A 15,816-nucleotide genomic window follows, 5' to 3' on the forward strand; every position below is an offset into this window, starting at 1 on the left:
CGAGATAACAGCACTGGTAGATAGGGTCCTCAGTGGTGGGAGGAGGCATTGTGCGGGTCGCTGGCGTAACTTGGCGCCAGTGATCCGTTGGAAGGGAAGTCATTAGATGAAGCTTTGTCTGGTGAACATGTTGGAAGAGGGCCTTGATCGAGCAAGTGGAGTTGTCGGGTCCAGGTGGCCTTGTAGGCATGTTGAGGATCCGTTCTTCGAGGCTGAGTGGAGGCATGAGCTGAAACTGAGGTCCGGTGCTCAACCCCAAATCAAAGACGATATTCGACACGATTCGGTTCCTGTGATTCAGAGAGTCAGTCATCCGCTCTAAGGAAAGGAGGGAACGCCCCGAGAAGACCAAACGAACATGTGGATGAGTGATGAAATTAGACCGTCCAAGCCCAGGTTGTGCATCCCGCCCCGTAGCAAAACCATGTTTTCCAGGCCAGCTCGATGTACTTCAGCTGAAGCTCGATCACCACCAAGATTCTAGACCTGTCGTCAGCCGTACTTTATCTTCCGGTGTAGAGGGAAGGAGAATGATTGCATACAGCAAATAGTGCCAGTGGGGTGATGGAAGCGATCGTGCGATCGTCCAACGCGGTCGCTGGGTCGGCAAGTCGCTTTTTGACCAGCTTGATCAGCTCATTATAGTGGTAAAGGGTGATCATGCTTTGCTTCTGTCCCCGACAGATATCAAAGTGTGAAGACCCGGCGAACAGCGTGGCATGAAACAGGCAGGGATCTTCCATAGCGCTTCTCAGCCAAACGGTCTGCAGCTTGTAAGCACTACATTTGGCGGTGACGGGGATCTGGGCAACACCAAGTCCGTTATGAACTAAATCCCGTGGCTGGTCAGCGCAAGTGAAGACAGGACCGGGGATACATTCTCACAGTGTTTGATCAACTTTGGCATGTACCAGCGGTAGGCGATGGGATACGATTCCGGGACGGTCGGAGACTGTATGGCCCAGGACAAAGACAGTTGGTCCGACACGGCTTCCCACGAATCCGGGCTAATATCTCTTGGATTCTCCTTGCAGTATTCAACCGCGACAGGGGCATTGAGCTTTTGTTTCTCGTGGATCGGGTCAGTAACCCGATAGATGGCGTAAAAACACTTGCGGCCAGTCCTGAAGAATCTCGGTTAAGATGCGCGGCTGAAGATAAGCGGGGGGGGGGGGGGGGCGTAACTTACTTGTGACACAGGGCGCATGATGGGTATGCTCGGTCGCATTTCCTCTTTCGCTGGCGACAGGACTCACAAGCAACAAGCATAACCTTCATTGTGATTGCAATAGTTGAAATGAAGATCGGAAGGGCAGAGAGGGAAGGGTAAGTGTGTACTAGGTAGATGTGAATAGTAGATTGGTGATTTACCGGAGCAGTAGATCTGAGGTAGTCTGAGCGGGGTCTAGCCGTTTTAGTCCCTGATCTTCCTGGCTCTTCCTGGCTCTCCTCAGCCAACCTCTTTCCTTTCCTCAGGCAGCAATTTTCTATGCCGAAGTCTATACATGAGCATACATCAGCATACATCAGCATACATCAGCATACATCAGTCCACTCCTGCACCTGCCAGATTGCTTACCTCTGCATCTTCTCTATCGTCATTTCTTATGTGCCCCCTTGCAAAATTATGACCCAACTTGATAAATTTTCTCTGATAAAGTTGGGAGCGCTGCTTCTCGACCATAATCGTGCACAGAGAAAGTGACTGTGGTTCATCAGACCACTCCTGATCAAGAATAGAAGCCATGTTTGTATTGCAAGAATTGTCTGTATTATCACTGTCACTACTCAGTTCAATGGTTCCATGCTTGGAATAGTCTGCCATGTCAAATGCTTACCACCTAGCAAGCCCTCAGATCTGGCCTAAGGCTGCCAATTTCGTACAGCGCCGGACCATCACCAACACGTTGTGCCGGCCCAGTTCATTTCAAGCATTGTACGGTCAGATTGCGTATGAGGTAAGAATTGTGGGATGACCTTTGATTGTTCGAAACCGCTGCTATGCGCTGTAGTCATAGCCGACAGTCCTTCGTCAAAGAGAGCTGTCTGGAGGTGCATGCTAGATGGTGATGCGTGCAGCGGAACTGTCAAGACTCGGATAGAAAGAACCGCTGACAGATATCTCCCCATCCCTTGGTTTGGTCTGTAAGCTGACAACTGGTTTCTTGGAATGGTCGTTGAGGGAATTTGAGGCAGTTTTGATGGTCGGGATGGCGACTAAGCATTGTCCAGAGTGAGACATGCCCTCTCCCGTCCAGCCTGCTCAGGTGGCAGTTCCCAGGTCAAATTGCCTCAGGGGGACCGGGCAAAAGTTTGGCTTGAAGGATTCGACCCGTCGATCGATGATATATGTGCACGCTGACTGTTAACCTCGCTTGGCCTGCGCCAGGCACCAGTCTGCATGCCTTATCTGATATCTTGCTCTCACTTGCAGCCCGTAGGGATATGTTAAGCGAGTCAGGGCTTCCTTCGTGGAGACACTGATCCACACCGGTAGAGGCTGCCCTAGGGACATGCCACTGAGGCGACACTGACTCGTCTGAATGCTTGTTTTCCCTCGATCGAGTTCTCAAGCTGTCTAGAGGCTTGAAGGTAGTCCCGAAGAAAACGGATTAGTGGAGCACTAGCGTGCGGACTAGCCCGCCCTTAACGGCGATCGTGTACATCCCCGGAAGATCATCACTCGAGCCTCTCGACTGGGGAAATGAAGCTTTAGATGCGGTGTAGCACGATCGACGTCTATACATGAACCGGGGTGTACATATAAAGGCGAAGATGTGTTGACAGGGATTCCCTATCTCCTACAACGCCATTCCCACTCTTTCAGTCAACCACAAACCAGCCGGTAAGCTATCACAATAGATGCAGTGACTTACCAATTCCAACCCTCTAGATTTCTCATCGTCTCTGAAACCATGCGTCTTCACTCTGTCCTGTTTTGTCTTACCTTTTCCACGGCTGCCGTTGCCAAAGGGTGCTCCTACGACGGCTTCCAAGAATGCGTGACCTATTACGCTGATTCCGACTGCCATCACAGTATTGGCAACTACATTCCGACCTGTGAGGGAAACTGCTTCCAGTTCAGCTCTTTCCAGGGACTGGTGGTGGAAGGCAACTTCATTCATGGCACCGACTGCATCGTGTACTCAGACCCGTACTGTCAAAATGAGATCGGTGTCACTCCGAATGCGATCAACCAGAACATCGATTGCCTTTCGTACGGCGAAGCACAGTCGATGAAATGTTACTTCGACTGCTGAGTGGGGGAGATATCGGATAAGCGGGAATCACGCCAATGTTAGCTGAGGGTTGTTGCGAAGGTCAGATACCATTGCTGCGGGGAGATAATGCGTGTTCATGATGAATTTACCCGCGCTTGCAGTAGAGGGCATGGAAATGTACATATGGGCCAATTACGTGACAAGCATCAGATATATTCCATCAGTAGTACAGCGTCAATCATACATAATACATTAGTCATACCACGCTCGAAAACAAGCCCCTACTCATCCGGACCGCCCATCTGGTTCAGCTTTTGCCCGGCGGCCTCCTTGCCCTGCTGCGACACACCGGGGTTGTTCTGCGCACTGTGGGAGGATGTCAGTTTATCTTATCAAGACAGGATTGTGAGGAAGGATGCTTACGCTTTGAGTCCACCCGCGACGCGGTTGGGATCCTTCTGGTTGTCACCACGGAGGTTGTGCAACTCGTCCGAGGGCTGAGAGCCGCCAAGCTGGTCGAGCATGGACTGAGCGTTCTGCTTGGCCTCATCGGAGACTCTGGGGTTGTTGAGGGTGCTGCGTAATCATCAGAGACGGCTCTTCTCTTGATTGTGAATGAAGATGACTCACGCCTTGTAGCCACGCATGGCATTGACTCTGTCTTCAGCGGAGGACATTTTGAGAAATTGTTGTAGAGAATGGAGTGTACGGTGGGCGAGATGTGATAACTTGGTTGAATTCAAGATGAACAGTTGCCTCGACACCAACCATGGTATACTTATACCTTCGAATGCAGCCAGCTGCATTTGATGTCAGAGCGCGTCACCCACCCCGCGTCGTCATTCTTTCATCGTCCACCCAGTCTTTGGGGAAGTCGAGGTCAAATTGACTTCATTGCGGAGACATGACGAGGAGGGTAGGTAATCTATGCTGGGTGAAATCTTGGGTCGACCCCTGTGCATGGGGAGTTTGCATTGGTCGATTCGTCCATCGCCCGATCGAAGCGATCGAAGCGTTGATCAGGGTTGGAGGGTGGGGGACTGGGGATTCTAGAACTCTGGATCGCCGGGAGGTGCTTGTTTCGGGATGGGGGGGGGGGGCTCTACTAGCCGTGGACTGGGCGAGGTCAACCTGCGATCATCACGCAATGTTGTATCTACTGTAGAACCGAAATGGCAGACTCAACAACCATTTCTGTGTCGATCTCAATTCATAGACTAGTAAAGTTCTGTGTGCTGAGCAAACCCTTGGCTCCCTTACAAAAGGCCGACGTCATGTCGATGTGTCTGTGTTGGGACGGCCAGGCCCTTTTCTGCCACCGCCCAGATTGAACAGGTTTCGCCAGCCGATTTTTCTGGCCTGTTACCTCTTATATCCGCTTAAATCCGCGGTTTTCGTTGCGAGGTCGCGAGCGTTCTGCCGGTCCAGGCGGTCTGAGTGGCGGTCGGAGGTTCAACGGAAGGTCTGGCAGATACTCACCGCTTTGTGCATCCTCCGCCTCCCAGCGCAGCGCAGCGCCAAGCACCGCTGCATTTGTTGTCATTGCATCGTCTTTTCTTGGGGGCGGGGCTCTTGCCTCTGGAGCTTGGTCCGGAGTATAAAGTCTTTGTCCGAGTAAGGCACCTCTCTCACCATCCAACAGACCTCAATGGTTGACTGCGATAAAACGCAACTTTGGCACTACCCCGGAGACACCAATTCTAGCTCCCGTCGCAGGATCGACCCTCACGCGTCTTACCCCTTGGTCCCTGCAGTGACAACCTCCACTTCGGACATTCCTCGCGCTATGCTAAGCTACAAAGCTAGCCCCGTGATTCCCTGCACGATTCCAACTCACTCGTCAAGTAAATCTCATCTATCTCCTCCTCTATCCAGCCGCGTAGCGACTAATTGCATCTGGATTCAATAGCACTCCCACAGTTTATCATTAGCGGTCAATCCTCTTAAAATAACATCCAGTCAAACATATTGAAGGGTACAGTACTATCGGCAGCAAGAGGCCAAGTCTAGCCCTGTACCTTGCCTTAGACACCCTTCCCCTTCCCCATCCAGGCACCGCGCCCCACAAGCGGCATGATATCGAATTCCAGAGGCACCAAACCCACCCCCTCTGCTCCCCATACCAGACAACATGAACATAAATATCGATAGATTCCGTCGGCCCATGCGCCGGGGCGCTGCTCACTCGGTGCCTGGACCTTTTGACTAAAGTCCGCGTACACTTTTCTTTACCTATTCCTACCTACTCCGTGAGTATACCCTTACCCCTGCCAATTACATCCACACTAAGGATATACAACCTCACACAATGACTGACACTGATCGCAGAGCCAAATTCTCCTACCTTCTCCAGTACTCCCCCTCACAATGCGCCTCCTTCACCAAGCCCTAACGGTGTTCCTCGCCGCCCTCCTCCTCGACACCGCCGCCGCCGCCGACTGTCGCCCTGGCGCCACCCGCCCCGACCGCTTCGACTGCCACGCCTACCACCGATGTGACGCGGGAGAGTTTGTACGGCTGCACTGCGCCCCGGGCCAGGCCTACAGCGTGTACACCGGCACCTGCGAGCCGGAGTGGCGGTCGCCGGGGTGTCATCAGGGGGTGACCCAGGAGATTCACTGAGTGTGACTTGTCTTTATGTTCAGGGGATAGTATGATGTACGAGTGGAGTTCCACGCCCTTCGAACTGTGATGGTCCCCATTCTTTCTTTAAACTTCAATGTGTGGTCACACGTGCGCGCTTCTCAATGGAAATAATCTACGGCCATGGCGACGAGCCCCATTAAACTGCAAAACAAATGTATTGGTATCATGTCCTCTCTATACGACTACTAAAATGAATCTCTATCCTCCCTACCCGCCGAATTTACAAATGGTACTGAGACGGGGCACTCTCCTGGAACCCCAGACGATTCCACCACCGGTCCACGCCCATATCTTCCTTCGAACTGCACACTGTGTTAGCTGGGCCCTTATGCACACGCAGACATAAACTTACTCCCAGGACTCCTTGATCTCGGGCTCCGTCTTGCCCTCCGCGAGGTTCGGGTTACGGAACACGATATTGTATTTCTAAAGCCCGTATGTTAGCATCTACACTTCCCAACAAAAAGGAAGGAAGGGATGGGTAAACTCACCAAGCCAAGCGTGATGTGGATCGCCATCGGGAACGGCGGATACACCTCCTCGGGCGTCTTCCCCTCGATCATCGCCTGGATGTTGTGCGCCACCGCGGCGGCCTGGGGACCGCCGGGGCGGGCGGCCTTGCGCAGCCCCGTGTCGGCGATGTCGCCCACCGCGAACAGGTTCGGGTACTGCGGGTCCTGGAACTGCAGGGTCGGGCGGATGCGGATGAAGCCGTTGGCCGGGTTGATGAGGGAGTCCGGCGACGAGGCGGGCAGGGAGCGGAGCAGGTCGTTGTTGGGCCTCTGGCCGGTGGCCAGGATGACGAAGTCGGTGGGGAGTTCGGTGCCGTTGTTGAGCTGGACGGTGAACGGGGTGCCATTGTTCGGGAAGCCGGATTCGGGGACCACGATGCGGGCGCCGGTGATGGTTCTGCGGAGGGTTAGGGGAGGCGAGGCGAATAGAGCAAGGTTAGAAGGGGCTACACACTTGATACCTAGCTCGTCGAAGCGCTTCTTGACGATCTCGTGCAGCCCCCGGTGGAATTGGGGCATGAGCTGGTCACGCGACTGCACCACCGTGATCTCCTTCTCTGGGTACAGCTCCTTCATGTCGGTCGCCATCTGCACGCCCACGGCGCCACCGCCAACAATGACCACGGATCTCGCTTGCTTTACGTCCGCTTGGTGCTTCTGCAGGTATTGCACGGAGGACACCTTGTCTTCGTCACGCATCGCGGCGGGTTCGGCGAGGCGCGTGCCCGTCGCGACGACGAGATACTCGTAGGGGATCTGGCTCTGGCCCTGCCAGGCGCGATCCAGATTGACATATTTGGGTTGGACGGAGAGGACGCGAGCCTGCACGACGGCGTGTTGGGTCGAGTTGGGGGAGGAGGCGAAGAGGCGGGTGTAAGGAATGAATGCTTTGTGTTCGTGGCCAGGGAGAACGGCGAATCGGGGCTGCTGCGGGTTAGTCTAGTGTTGTGGGGGCGCAAATAAATTGATTGACTCACAAAGGCAAAAAGATGGTGGAAATGGCTGTGAGGTTCGATCAACAGCACCTGTAGCGGAGTTAGTATATCGACAAAACGCCGCGGCGGGGCTGGGACTTACTCTGTGCGTGCTGGGTACTACCCGCGCCAGCTCCTCTGCAGCTCCCTGTTACAGTCAGTATTCACTGCAGTTGATGTTGAAAACGCCGCGGAGAAATACCCTTCCAACGTAGGACCCGCCAACTACAATAACGTTCTTTAGTGTCGAGGCGGCCATGGTGGCTTGTTGTGTATTCCAATTGTTCGAGATTTTGAGGACCAGGGAAGACAGAATCAGCGATATGGTCAGAGTTGAGAGTAGAGTCGCGATCCAAGACCTTCTTGAATTATCAAGCAGGAAGAGCATGAGCAAAAAGCGAGTGCGCCGTGGGCAGGCTCCAAATATATAGGCGGGAGAAGACTGAGCCGGGAGGGCACGCGGGGAGCATCTCCTTATCTGATCGTCCGGGCTCGGTCTATTGGTCGCCTGCCTATCCTGGCCATCTCCGAGACTGTGGCCCGCCATCGGCTTCCATCCGCTGCCGGTGGCGTCATCTGCCTGGTTTGCGCCGAGGCTCGGGGTTAGGATTTAGTTAGATAGTTAGACTCTAAGGGCATGTCTAGATGAGCGACGGCGTTGAATGAAGGGTGTAAGCCATATTCTAGACTGCTATTTGCTCCATACGCCCTCTTAGTTCAACAATTTGTGGTTTGCAGTCATGGGAAGGAAGACAGATGCCAAGTTATAACAGCCTTGGGGCCTAAGGCAAAAGCAGCAGCCAAGCCAACGACGGCAGTTAGTCTCGGCTTTAGCCCTCGGATTTTCGGCTTTCCGGCTCGGAGTGGGGGATGCCAGAGGCGAATGCTTCGGACCCCCATCAAAGCACTTTGTTTGAGTCCGAGATCTCGAATCGAGGGCTCGATCACCATTCGCACCATGGGTAGGACCTTGCACCACAAGGACAGCTCATCAGTGGAAGTGACTATCGTGGAGAACTAGGTGGCTTTGATCACGGATCTGATAGCCAGATCCGACGTTAGCCGCACCGGATGGATAACTACTCCACTTGTTGTGCCGACATCCTGTAAATCAGAGGATCCGTCATCGGGAATGTGGGGGACTGATATCTTGAGTACCTCGTGGGCATTTATTCCTCGCAACTTGCCTTTCCGCGACACTACATTCTGAATGCTGAATGTTGGAGAGTAGTTTGGGTGTCTCACATCCGTACCACATTGTATGCGCCCACGACTTCCCCAGAGACTATGCAGTGGCCACTACCACTTAGGCCCCTGATTTCCAGGCCCCGGCGGCTTCTCTGTTGAATGGCTAGCTCCCAAGCAAGCCGGGTGCAAGACAACGTTCGCACTTTTAGCGAGGATCTTCCATTTGAACCTATCTTGACCCCAGTCCCGACAGGCAAACAATGAATGGACGGGTGAGCGCTCAACCCAAGATCCGATATGGACCAACGATGAGTGCGATTGAGCATTGTTCCGGAGCGACGTCGCTTGTGACGATGGATAGGGCAGGTCTGGTGAGAGATTCTAGAAATGATCACGTCCCCGAACTGTCCTGAAGGCCCCTTCCTTGCTGTTTTCGCCGGAGTCAAGATTGTCCGCTCGGGCTAAGACTGAAGAGGGTACCAGGGTACACCACCTACGAGTACGGTAACTTATTATCCGCAGTTTCCTGAACACTTGGCATACACCCTTGACTTCCGACTTGATCAACAGAACCCCAAGTCCAGGAAAGATCCGCGGAGAGCCAGCCACAGCCACATTCGAAACGGGGAAATGCCACCATGCATTTTCGATTGTCGAAAAGGGTTAAAGGACATTGTGATCTCTCTCGCCTTGGCACTTCAAATAGGAAATCATACTAAGACAAAAAAAAAAGAAAAAAAAAAAAAAAAGAGCAAGGAAGCAGGTGCCGAGGATCAAAGCAAATGGGTTCGGGAAGGCTCGATGCAGGCTGCCTCTAAGCAGGAAGCACCTATAAGATGAGCATGTTGCCATCCCTGAATGACTCTGTACAATCACTGTTGGTTCCTCAGTGGTTGTCCAGACTACTCAACATGCTCATCGTGAGCCACCTTCTCCGCCTGATAGCCCTTTTGTGGGCTGTCACCCCCTTCACAGGGGCTACCAACCTGCCTCGTGGGTATAACAAGCCGCTGGCGCCAAAAAGCGATCCGTTCTATACTCCTGACGATGACAGCTGGCGAGCGCAACCTCCGGGTTCCATCCTCAAATCCCGCCAAGTGACGATTGGCTCGGCTCTCTTGATCCCCAAAGGCCTTGCCGCAGGGTATCAATTGCTCTACCGGACCACCAATGCCCACGGTCTGCCCAACTACGCAGTGACGACGATCCTGATCCCGTTCGGGGCCAAGCTGGATCGTTTCATCTCCCTCCAGACCGGGTACGACTCGGCCAACAATGACTGCGGCCCTTCGTACGGGCTGCAATTTGGCGCCTCCACGAATGCCAGCGAAGCCCTCATCGAGCTGGCGGTCGGGATGCTACCATACCTGGAGATGGGGATTCCGCTGGTGGTTCCGGACTATTTGCAAGTGGATGCGGCGTTCGCCGTCGGCCCCACGACAGCATACGGGGTGCTAGACTCCATGCGCGCCGTGCTCCGCTCGACACACATCACCGGACTGGCGGACAATGCAACGATCACCATGCAGGGATACTCGCAAGGTGGCTTGGCTGCGGAATGGGCAGGCGAATATCGCAGTACCTATGCGCCGGAAGTCCACATCGCCGGGGCCGCGATTGGGGGTATGCCGGTCAACATCTCCGAGGTCTTCATCGGTGTGGAAAAAACCCTCAGCTCGGGATTAGCCGCCGGGACTCTGGTCGGGATCGGGAATGCCTACCCTGAGTTCAGAGCGTACGTGGACGAGCATCTCATCCCCAAGTATCGACCGCTCCTTGAAATCGCACGGAAGGAATGCGTGGCCGACTTCTATAAGATCGCCTATGGTTACACTGTCCAGCTTGCATTCAGAAATATCACGGACTGGTTTGACACCGGACGAGGCTTCATTACAGACAACCTGGACTTGTTTAACGAAATCGGGGTGCTCGCACTGCACGGGATGCCGGACTTTCCAATGTTTGTCTGGAAGGGGACGGACGATGAAGTCGCGGTGGGCATTGAGGAGCATGATGCCCTGGTGCAGGCGTGGTGTGATGCGGGAATTCCCATCCAATACCTGCGAGTGCACAAGACTCTTCACACGCCCAGCATTCCGCCGGGTCTGCCGGGGGCGCGGGCTTTCATGATGGATGTTTTTGAGGGAAATTCTCCGACGGAATGCACGACTGAGGACAAATTTGGCACCGGCGATGAGTAAATAAACTATCTTTAGGGAGGAAAGAACGCCATCGATAGTCGAGAACCCCACAACGGCATCAGTCCTAAATAGTATTATTAGCAGCTATGTTAGCAGACTGGATATGCACTACTAGGCCCCTCATCTTATCCACTTGCTCGCAGCCGTTCCTTGTTTCCATGCAACCGGTGCAATCGAACCAGGCCGTAGGGATGCTGTCGGAAATTACGATGTTGGACGAACAGCCAGGTGATAACATGGTTTCGCGTCGTACGTACCACGCTTCCAGACCCAATTTGGAAGTCTGTCCAGCTCCTGTAGTACCATGGCCCCAAAACCCACTGGAATACAGGTTAGAGTGTCACTGCACGCTTCAGCACGAGCCACATGCATCGATACATTGATCATCCGGCAATGGATCTTGAGGCCAGACTGTTGGGGATTGCCCCTAACCTCGAAGAGGAAACAGTTTGTTGTCGATCAGCTTCCAAATTGCATTAGATTTCAGCGTGGAGCCAATGAATTCAATCTCAAGGTCGCACCTGAAAGACGAGTCCCTGAGCGCAGTCTTCCATTACTCAAGCCGAGGCGCGAGAGAAGGCAGGGCAGGCCACAGCAGCCGCGCAAGAACCACGCTGCAGTACCACTCGCCACGCCCGCTGTAGAACAGCCCGCCTTCTCTTCTTGCCCAATGCCACACCCAGTCACGGGGAAACCAAGTGGCCACCTTATGTCCATGAGATTCCAGTTGCAAGGTTGCACCCAAATGAGGTCCCAGCGCTCTTCACGCATGCCGCACTGGTCGGGTTTCGAGTGCTATAATAGAGCCTCTTCCTTCAACTCTCCTCAACGACAGTCAAACGACCGCCCGCGTTAGCATCTATGCACCATGTCTTCAACAGCTGCGCCCAAATCAATCGTCCACGGATCCTCACACCCCCCTCTGAAGCTCTGCACAATTGGCCAGCTTCTCCGCCAACAGGCCGACCGAGTCAACTCCCGCCGAGCGGTCGTTGAGGTCCAGTCCGGGGCACGATTGACCTACCACGATCTCGAGATCAGGGCCAAGCAGATCGCGCGAGCCCTAATAGCCAGCGGGGTTCAACGCGGCGATCGGATTGCTATCTTCCTTGGAAACTGCGAAGTCTACGTGGAGATCTTCTTTGCGGTTGCCAGGATCGGGGCGGTGGCAGTCTTGCTTCACGGGACGTATACCCCAAATGAAGCGCGGAATGTGGTGCGGACCACCGGTGCGTATAACGACAAGTGTCATTCCAGGAAGGATATACTGAAGGCTTGTCGCAGAATGCTCTACCCTGTTCATCTCGAGTGGTCTGGGAAATAGAGGCTCGCGTGCCTTTCTGAGCTACCTTGAAGAATCCAACATGTCACTGGCTGTCGATGTGCCATCGGTGAAGCGCATTGTCTTGGTTCATGACGATCACCCAGATGGCAGTTACTTGACTTCCTGGACAACATTTCTTGTCAGTGGGGATACAGTGAGCCCGCCGCGACTCAGTCAGCTCGAGGATGAGGTTGGCGGTGACACAGTATGCAGCTTTCTCTTGACGAGCGGGACCACCGGCGTCCCCAAGGTGGCTATGTTGACACATGCGTGAGTAAAACATTTTTTTTTCGAAGCCTGGAACCGAACCTGAATGCTCACTTGCGAGCATAATTGTAAATGACTTGATTAGGAACATCATCAACAATGCCTTTCTGGCAGGGAATCACATGGCCCTGACCGAGGAAAGTATCATCTGCAACCCACTGCCCCTGTCTCATTCCGGGGGCCTGATACTCGGCCTCATGACATGCGTCGTCCATGGAGCCTGCATCGTATTCCCCGCGCCAAGTTTCAGTGCATCTCGCACCCTCGATTGCCTCTCAGCAGAAAAGTGCACTGGAATGCATGGCGTCCCGACCATGTTCGCTGCGGTCCTTCGCCACAGGCACCCGCAGCCCATGAAATGCCCAATCCGGCTCAAAACTGGTCTCATAGGAGGTAGTGCTCCTTCAGAGGCACTGTGGCTTCAGATCAAGGATGAACTTGGTGTCGAGGACTTTTCACTCGGATACGGTATGGCCATGTCCGGTGGCGATGTCATCAATTTCTCATTATGATTCATGCAGGAATGACCGAGACATCGGGTGCTGTCTTCATGTCCAAACCAGAAGACGCGGATGCGACCCGAATGCCACGCTCCCTGACGATTTTGCCTCACACGAGCGCCAAGGTGGTTGACAGCAGGGGCGAGATCGTGACGGTCGGACAACGCGGCGAGCTCTGTGTCTCGGGCTACCTTGTACAGAAGGGATATTTCAACAATGGCAAGAAGACGCGTGCGGCCATAGTGCAGGACGAGAACGGGACACTGTGGATGCGGACGGGCGACGAAGCATTTTCCGACCGCGAGGGAAGCTGCTCTGTGACCGGTCGCATCAAAGACATTATCATCCGAGGTAGACGCCCCGCCCCCATCGCTGCTCCTGGTGTCGGGTAATGCTAACCGGGTGACAGGAGGAGAGAACCTATATCCAACGGAGATTGAGGATCGGCTGAGCGAGCATCCCTCCGTGCAGGGGGCGTGTGTGGTTGGCCTGCCGGACGACTACCTGGGCCAGGTGGTTGCGGCTTTCATTCAGCAGGAACCAGGAACTGAACGGCCATCCCTTGAGGAGCTGGCTGCATGGGTCCGCTTGAATCTGAGTTACCAGAAGGCTCCAACCCGGGTCTTCTGGCTTGGAGATGATGGCGGAGTACGTGGCGTGTCATGTCATTGTTCTAGGAGATAGTGAATGCCTGTCTTCTTTTTTTCCGTCTTTGGTCACTGTTCTCGCCCCGAGCCCGTTCCGCCGGCCAGGCCGAGAGAGAGAAAAACGCGAATTATGAAGGAGCTGAGGGGAGTACCCCAAGCCCGTAAAGGCATATATCATTGCATATCAAGCGAATCAAACGGGAAAGGTACATCACTTCGATCTCCGGGGCTCCAATGCCTTCCCAACCATCGAGTACCAAAGCTCAAGTTGCCCCGGGGCGGGGGGGCTTATGCATGCTTTTTGTGCAGGAAAAGACTTTGGACATTGCAGACGAGCCCCCACTCGACGCTCAGACCACTCTCTTTGTGGCCGCTAAATGGGATCGCGGGGGACAGAGCAAAATGATTATTTGTCCACACCGTTCCGGCCTCGAGTTGGCGCGCAACACGGGCGGCGCGGGTCAAATCCTCCGTCCAGACGGAGGCGCCCAACCCCAGCAGGCTGTTGTTGGCCCGCTCGATGACCTCGGATTCCTCCTCCCACGAGAGAAGGGGCACAATCGGACCTATCCACCACACCAGTCATTCAGTGCGTGCCATCCAGGTGGGGGGGGGGGGGGGGGGGGAATTGATGAATTTACCAAAGGGCTCGTCCACCACAATGCGGGACGAATCGGGCGGCCGGTCGATGATGGTGGGGGGAAGGAAATATCCACCGGTCGAAGGTTGGTCAATGGCACCGCCCACACAGACCTGCCAGCCCTCGGTCTTGATCTCGTCAAAGAACGTCTTGACGCGGGAATACTGCATCTCGTTCTGGAGGGGACCGTGGGTGATTCCCGGCTGGGAGCCGTCTCCCAGCGAGAATGCGTTCACGGCGCGGACGAGGGCGGCCTTGAATTCTTCGAAGATTGACTTGTGGACGTAGATGCGCTTGATGTTCAGGCAGATTTGGCCCGAGTTGAGAAAGGCGAAAAAGGCAATCTGGGGAAGGTTACTCGGTCAGGTCACCGGGTTCCGCTGAAATGCCCGTCTCAGGGGGGGGAGGGAGGGGGGCGTAATCCATATAATCCATACCTTTTCCGCAGTACGCGCTACGTCGACATCGGGGAAAACAATGGCAGGGTCATTGCCGCCGCTGGAAATCTCGCGTTAGTCTTGCGTGACGGATGATGGAGGATGATGGAGGAGGAACCCCTACAGCTCGAGGGTGACTCTTTTCAGGGTGTCACTCGCACTCCGCAGCACCCGCTTACCGGTTGCGGTGGAACCGGTGAAGCTGATCTTGTCAAGGCCTGGATGGCTGGTCATCCATGGACCCAGACTGTCGTCGCCGCTCAGAGACTGCACCACTCCCGGAGGGAAGAACGACTGGGCCAACTCCACAAGCTTGAGCCCCCCATACGGGGTGAAAGGCCTGTTGAGCAGAAAAAGCAGCGTCAGCAGCCAAGGTCGAGGTCGGTGATCCCCCCACCCAAAATCAGAACTCACGAGGGTTTCACTATGATCACGTTTCCCGTCAGGAGCGCGGGGGCGATCTTGCCTGTAGCAAGCATCATGGGGAAATTCCAGGGCACGATGGCGCCGACCACGCCCAGAGGCACATATCGAGTAATCACCGTGTGAGAATCATCGTCGTGGGCGACCTCCTCGGGAAGCTGCAGGTCGGCCATCCCCCGCATCCAAGAGATGGTATTGTCCATCTCTGCGGTCGCTTGTGGGATCTATCCAAGCGAAAGAAGGTAGCCATCGAGCAGCAGGGAGAAAGTGACTTGGGGGGGGGGGGGGGGACTTACCGGCTTTCCTTGCTCCAAAGTCAGCAGTTCTCGAAACCCAGTGTAGTTCTCTTCGATTGCATCGGCAAAGGCCAGCACGGCTCTCCGTCGCTGTTCGTAAGGAGTCGTCGACCAGCCTCTGAATGCGGCCTTGGCACACTGCACTGCGCGATCAAGATCGGCCTCGGTGGCCACTGGAACCTCCGGTAGTGCCTGACCATTAGCAGGGTTCAAGCCGTGCCGAGTTGTGGCTGTGGGAGCGCTTTGGCCATTGACAATTTGCACATAAGAGGACTTCAGATCAAGGCTGGTTGCCATGGTGGATACGGCCGCGAAACGGAATCAGTGGTTACGAGGATTGAACAGAGGAAGGGGTTCTGGTTTTTCTACTCCCCGTCAGCAAGACGGTGGCGGCAGATCTGCCTTCCAGAGAGGCCATTATTGTCTTTACCCCGCGCGCGGGTGTTCTCGTTACCCCGCATAACTTACTCGATGGTCACTACGCCTGGGGTCCGTGAGTCCAAGTCCGTAGTAAGTACTAAGCCATGACCTCAGATAAAC

The 15,816-nt window shown here is 54.6% G+C and overlaps 8 protein-coding genes across 8 annotated transcripts; 4 read left to right on the plus strand and 4 right to left on the minus strand.

Annotated features, from left to right (window-relative positions):
• Window positions 1-318: 318 nt before the first annotated feature.
• BO95DRAFT_360633 (uncharacterized protein) lies at window positions 319-961 on the minus strand (the record flags this gene model as incomplete). The annotated part of the gene is made up of 3 exons (XM_025582489.1): window positions 319-480; window positions 543-803; window positions 869-961. Coding segments are annotated over 3 exons (516 nt in total), but the record flags the coding sequence as incomplete, so codon positions are not given.
• A 1,947-nt stretch (window positions 962-2,908) lies between these two features.
• Window positions 2,909-3,260, plus strand: BO95DRAFT_494400 (uncharacterized protein; the record flags this gene model as incomplete). Its single annotated transcript, XM_025590786.1, has 1 exon — window positions 2,909-3,260. The coding sequence occupies exon 1, from the start codon at window positions 2,916-2,918 to the stop codon at window positions 3,258-3,260; it is 345 nt and encodes a 114-aa protein (XP_025443180.1). The 5' UTR covers window positions 2,909-2,915.
• A 242-nt stretch (window positions 3,261-3,502) lies between these two features.
• BO95DRAFT_462744 (Con-6 family protein) lies at window positions 3,503-3,898 on the minus strand (the record flags this gene model as incomplete). The annotated part of the gene is made up of 3 exons (XM_025588935.1): window positions 3,503-3,587; window positions 3,645-3,797; window positions 3,852-3,898. The coding sequence occupies 3 exons, from the start codon at window positions 3,896-3,898 to the stop codon at window positions 3,503-3,505; spliced, it is 285 nt and encodes a 94-aa protein (XP_025443181.1).
• A 1,454-nt stretch (window positions 3,899-5,352) lies between these two features.
• On the plus strand, window positions 5,353-5,884 carry BO95DRAFT_513662 (chitin binding peritrophin-A domain-containing protein; the record flags this gene model as incomplete). The annotated part of the gene is made up of 2 exons (XM_025591618.1): window positions 5,353-5,409; window positions 5,550-5,884. 2 exons carry the CDS (start codon window positions 5,353-5,355, stop codon window positions 5,841-5,843), a joined length of 351 nt encoding a protein of 116 aa, XP_025443182.1. The 3' UTR covers window positions 5,844-5,884.
• A 143-nt stretch (window positions 5,885-6,027) lies between these two features.
• BO95DRAFT_441898 (FAD/NAD(P)-binding domain-containing protein) lies at window positions 6,028-7,649 on the minus strand. Its single transcript, XM_025586291.1, has 6 exons — window positions 7,556-7,649; window positions 7,457-7,501; window positions 7,357-7,404; window positions 6,359-7,303; window positions 6,220-6,293; window positions 6,028-6,169 (listed from the first exon to the last, which is right to left on the minus strand). The coding sequence occupies exons 1-6, from the start codon at window positions 7,610-7,612 to the stop codon at window positions 6,088-6,090; spliced, it is 1,251 nt and encodes a 416-aa protein (XP_025443183.1). The 5' UTR covers window positions 7,613-7,649; the 3' UTR covers window positions 6,028-6,087.
• Window positions 7,650-9,452: 1,803 nt separating this feature from the next.
• On the plus strand, window positions 9,453-10,742 carry BO95DRAFT_360859 (putative lipase 8 precursor; the record flags this gene model as incomplete). Its single annotated transcript, XM_025582493.1, has 1 exon — window positions 9,453-10,742. One exon carries the CDS (start codon window positions 9,453-9,455, stop codon window positions 10,740-10,742), a length of 1,290 nt encoding a protein of 429 aa, XP_025443184.1.
• A 622-nt stretch (window positions 10,743-11,364) lies between these two features.
• BO95DRAFT_411603 (putative long-chain-fatty-acid-CoA ligase) lies at window positions 11,365-13,517 on the plus strand (the record flags this gene model as incomplete). The annotated part of the gene is made up of 5 exons (XM_025584219.1): window positions 11,365-11,971; window positions 12,027-12,336; window positions 12,419-12,801; window positions 12,855-13,184; window positions 13,243-13,517. The coding sequence occupies exons 1-5, from the start codon at window positions 11,611-11,613 to the stop codon at window positions 13,515-13,517; spliced, it is 1,659 nt and encodes a 552-aa protein (XP_025443185.1). The 5' UTR covers window positions 11,365-11,610.
• An 82-nt stretch (window positions 13,518-13,599) lies between these two features.
• On the minus strand, window positions 13,600-15,642 carry BO95DRAFT_481441 (aldehyde dehydrogenase family protein). The gene is made up of 6 exons (XM_025590206.1): window positions 15,277-15,642; window positions 14,972-15,204; window positions 14,682-14,897; window positions 14,558-14,618; window positions 14,122-14,464; window positions 13,600-14,046 (listed from the first exon to the last, which is right to left on the minus strand). The coding sequence occupies exons 1-6, from the start codon at window positions 15,571-15,573 to the stop codon at window positions 13,769-13,771; spliced, it is 1,428 nt and encodes a 475-aa protein (XP_025443186.1). The 5' UTR covers window positions 15,574-15,642; the 3' UTR covers window positions 13,600-13,768.
• Window positions 15,643-15,816: the final 174 nt, after the last annotated feature.

Source organism: Aspergillus brunneoviolaceus (genome assembly GCF_003184695.1).
Source record: "Aspergillus brunneoviolaceus CBS 621.78 unplaced genomic scaffold BO95scaffold_26, whole genome shotgun sequence".
Taxonomy (NCBI): domain Eukaryota; kingdom Fungi; phylum Ascomycota; class Eurotiomycetes; order Eurotiales; family Aspergillaceae; genus Aspergillus; species Aspergillus brunneoviolaceus.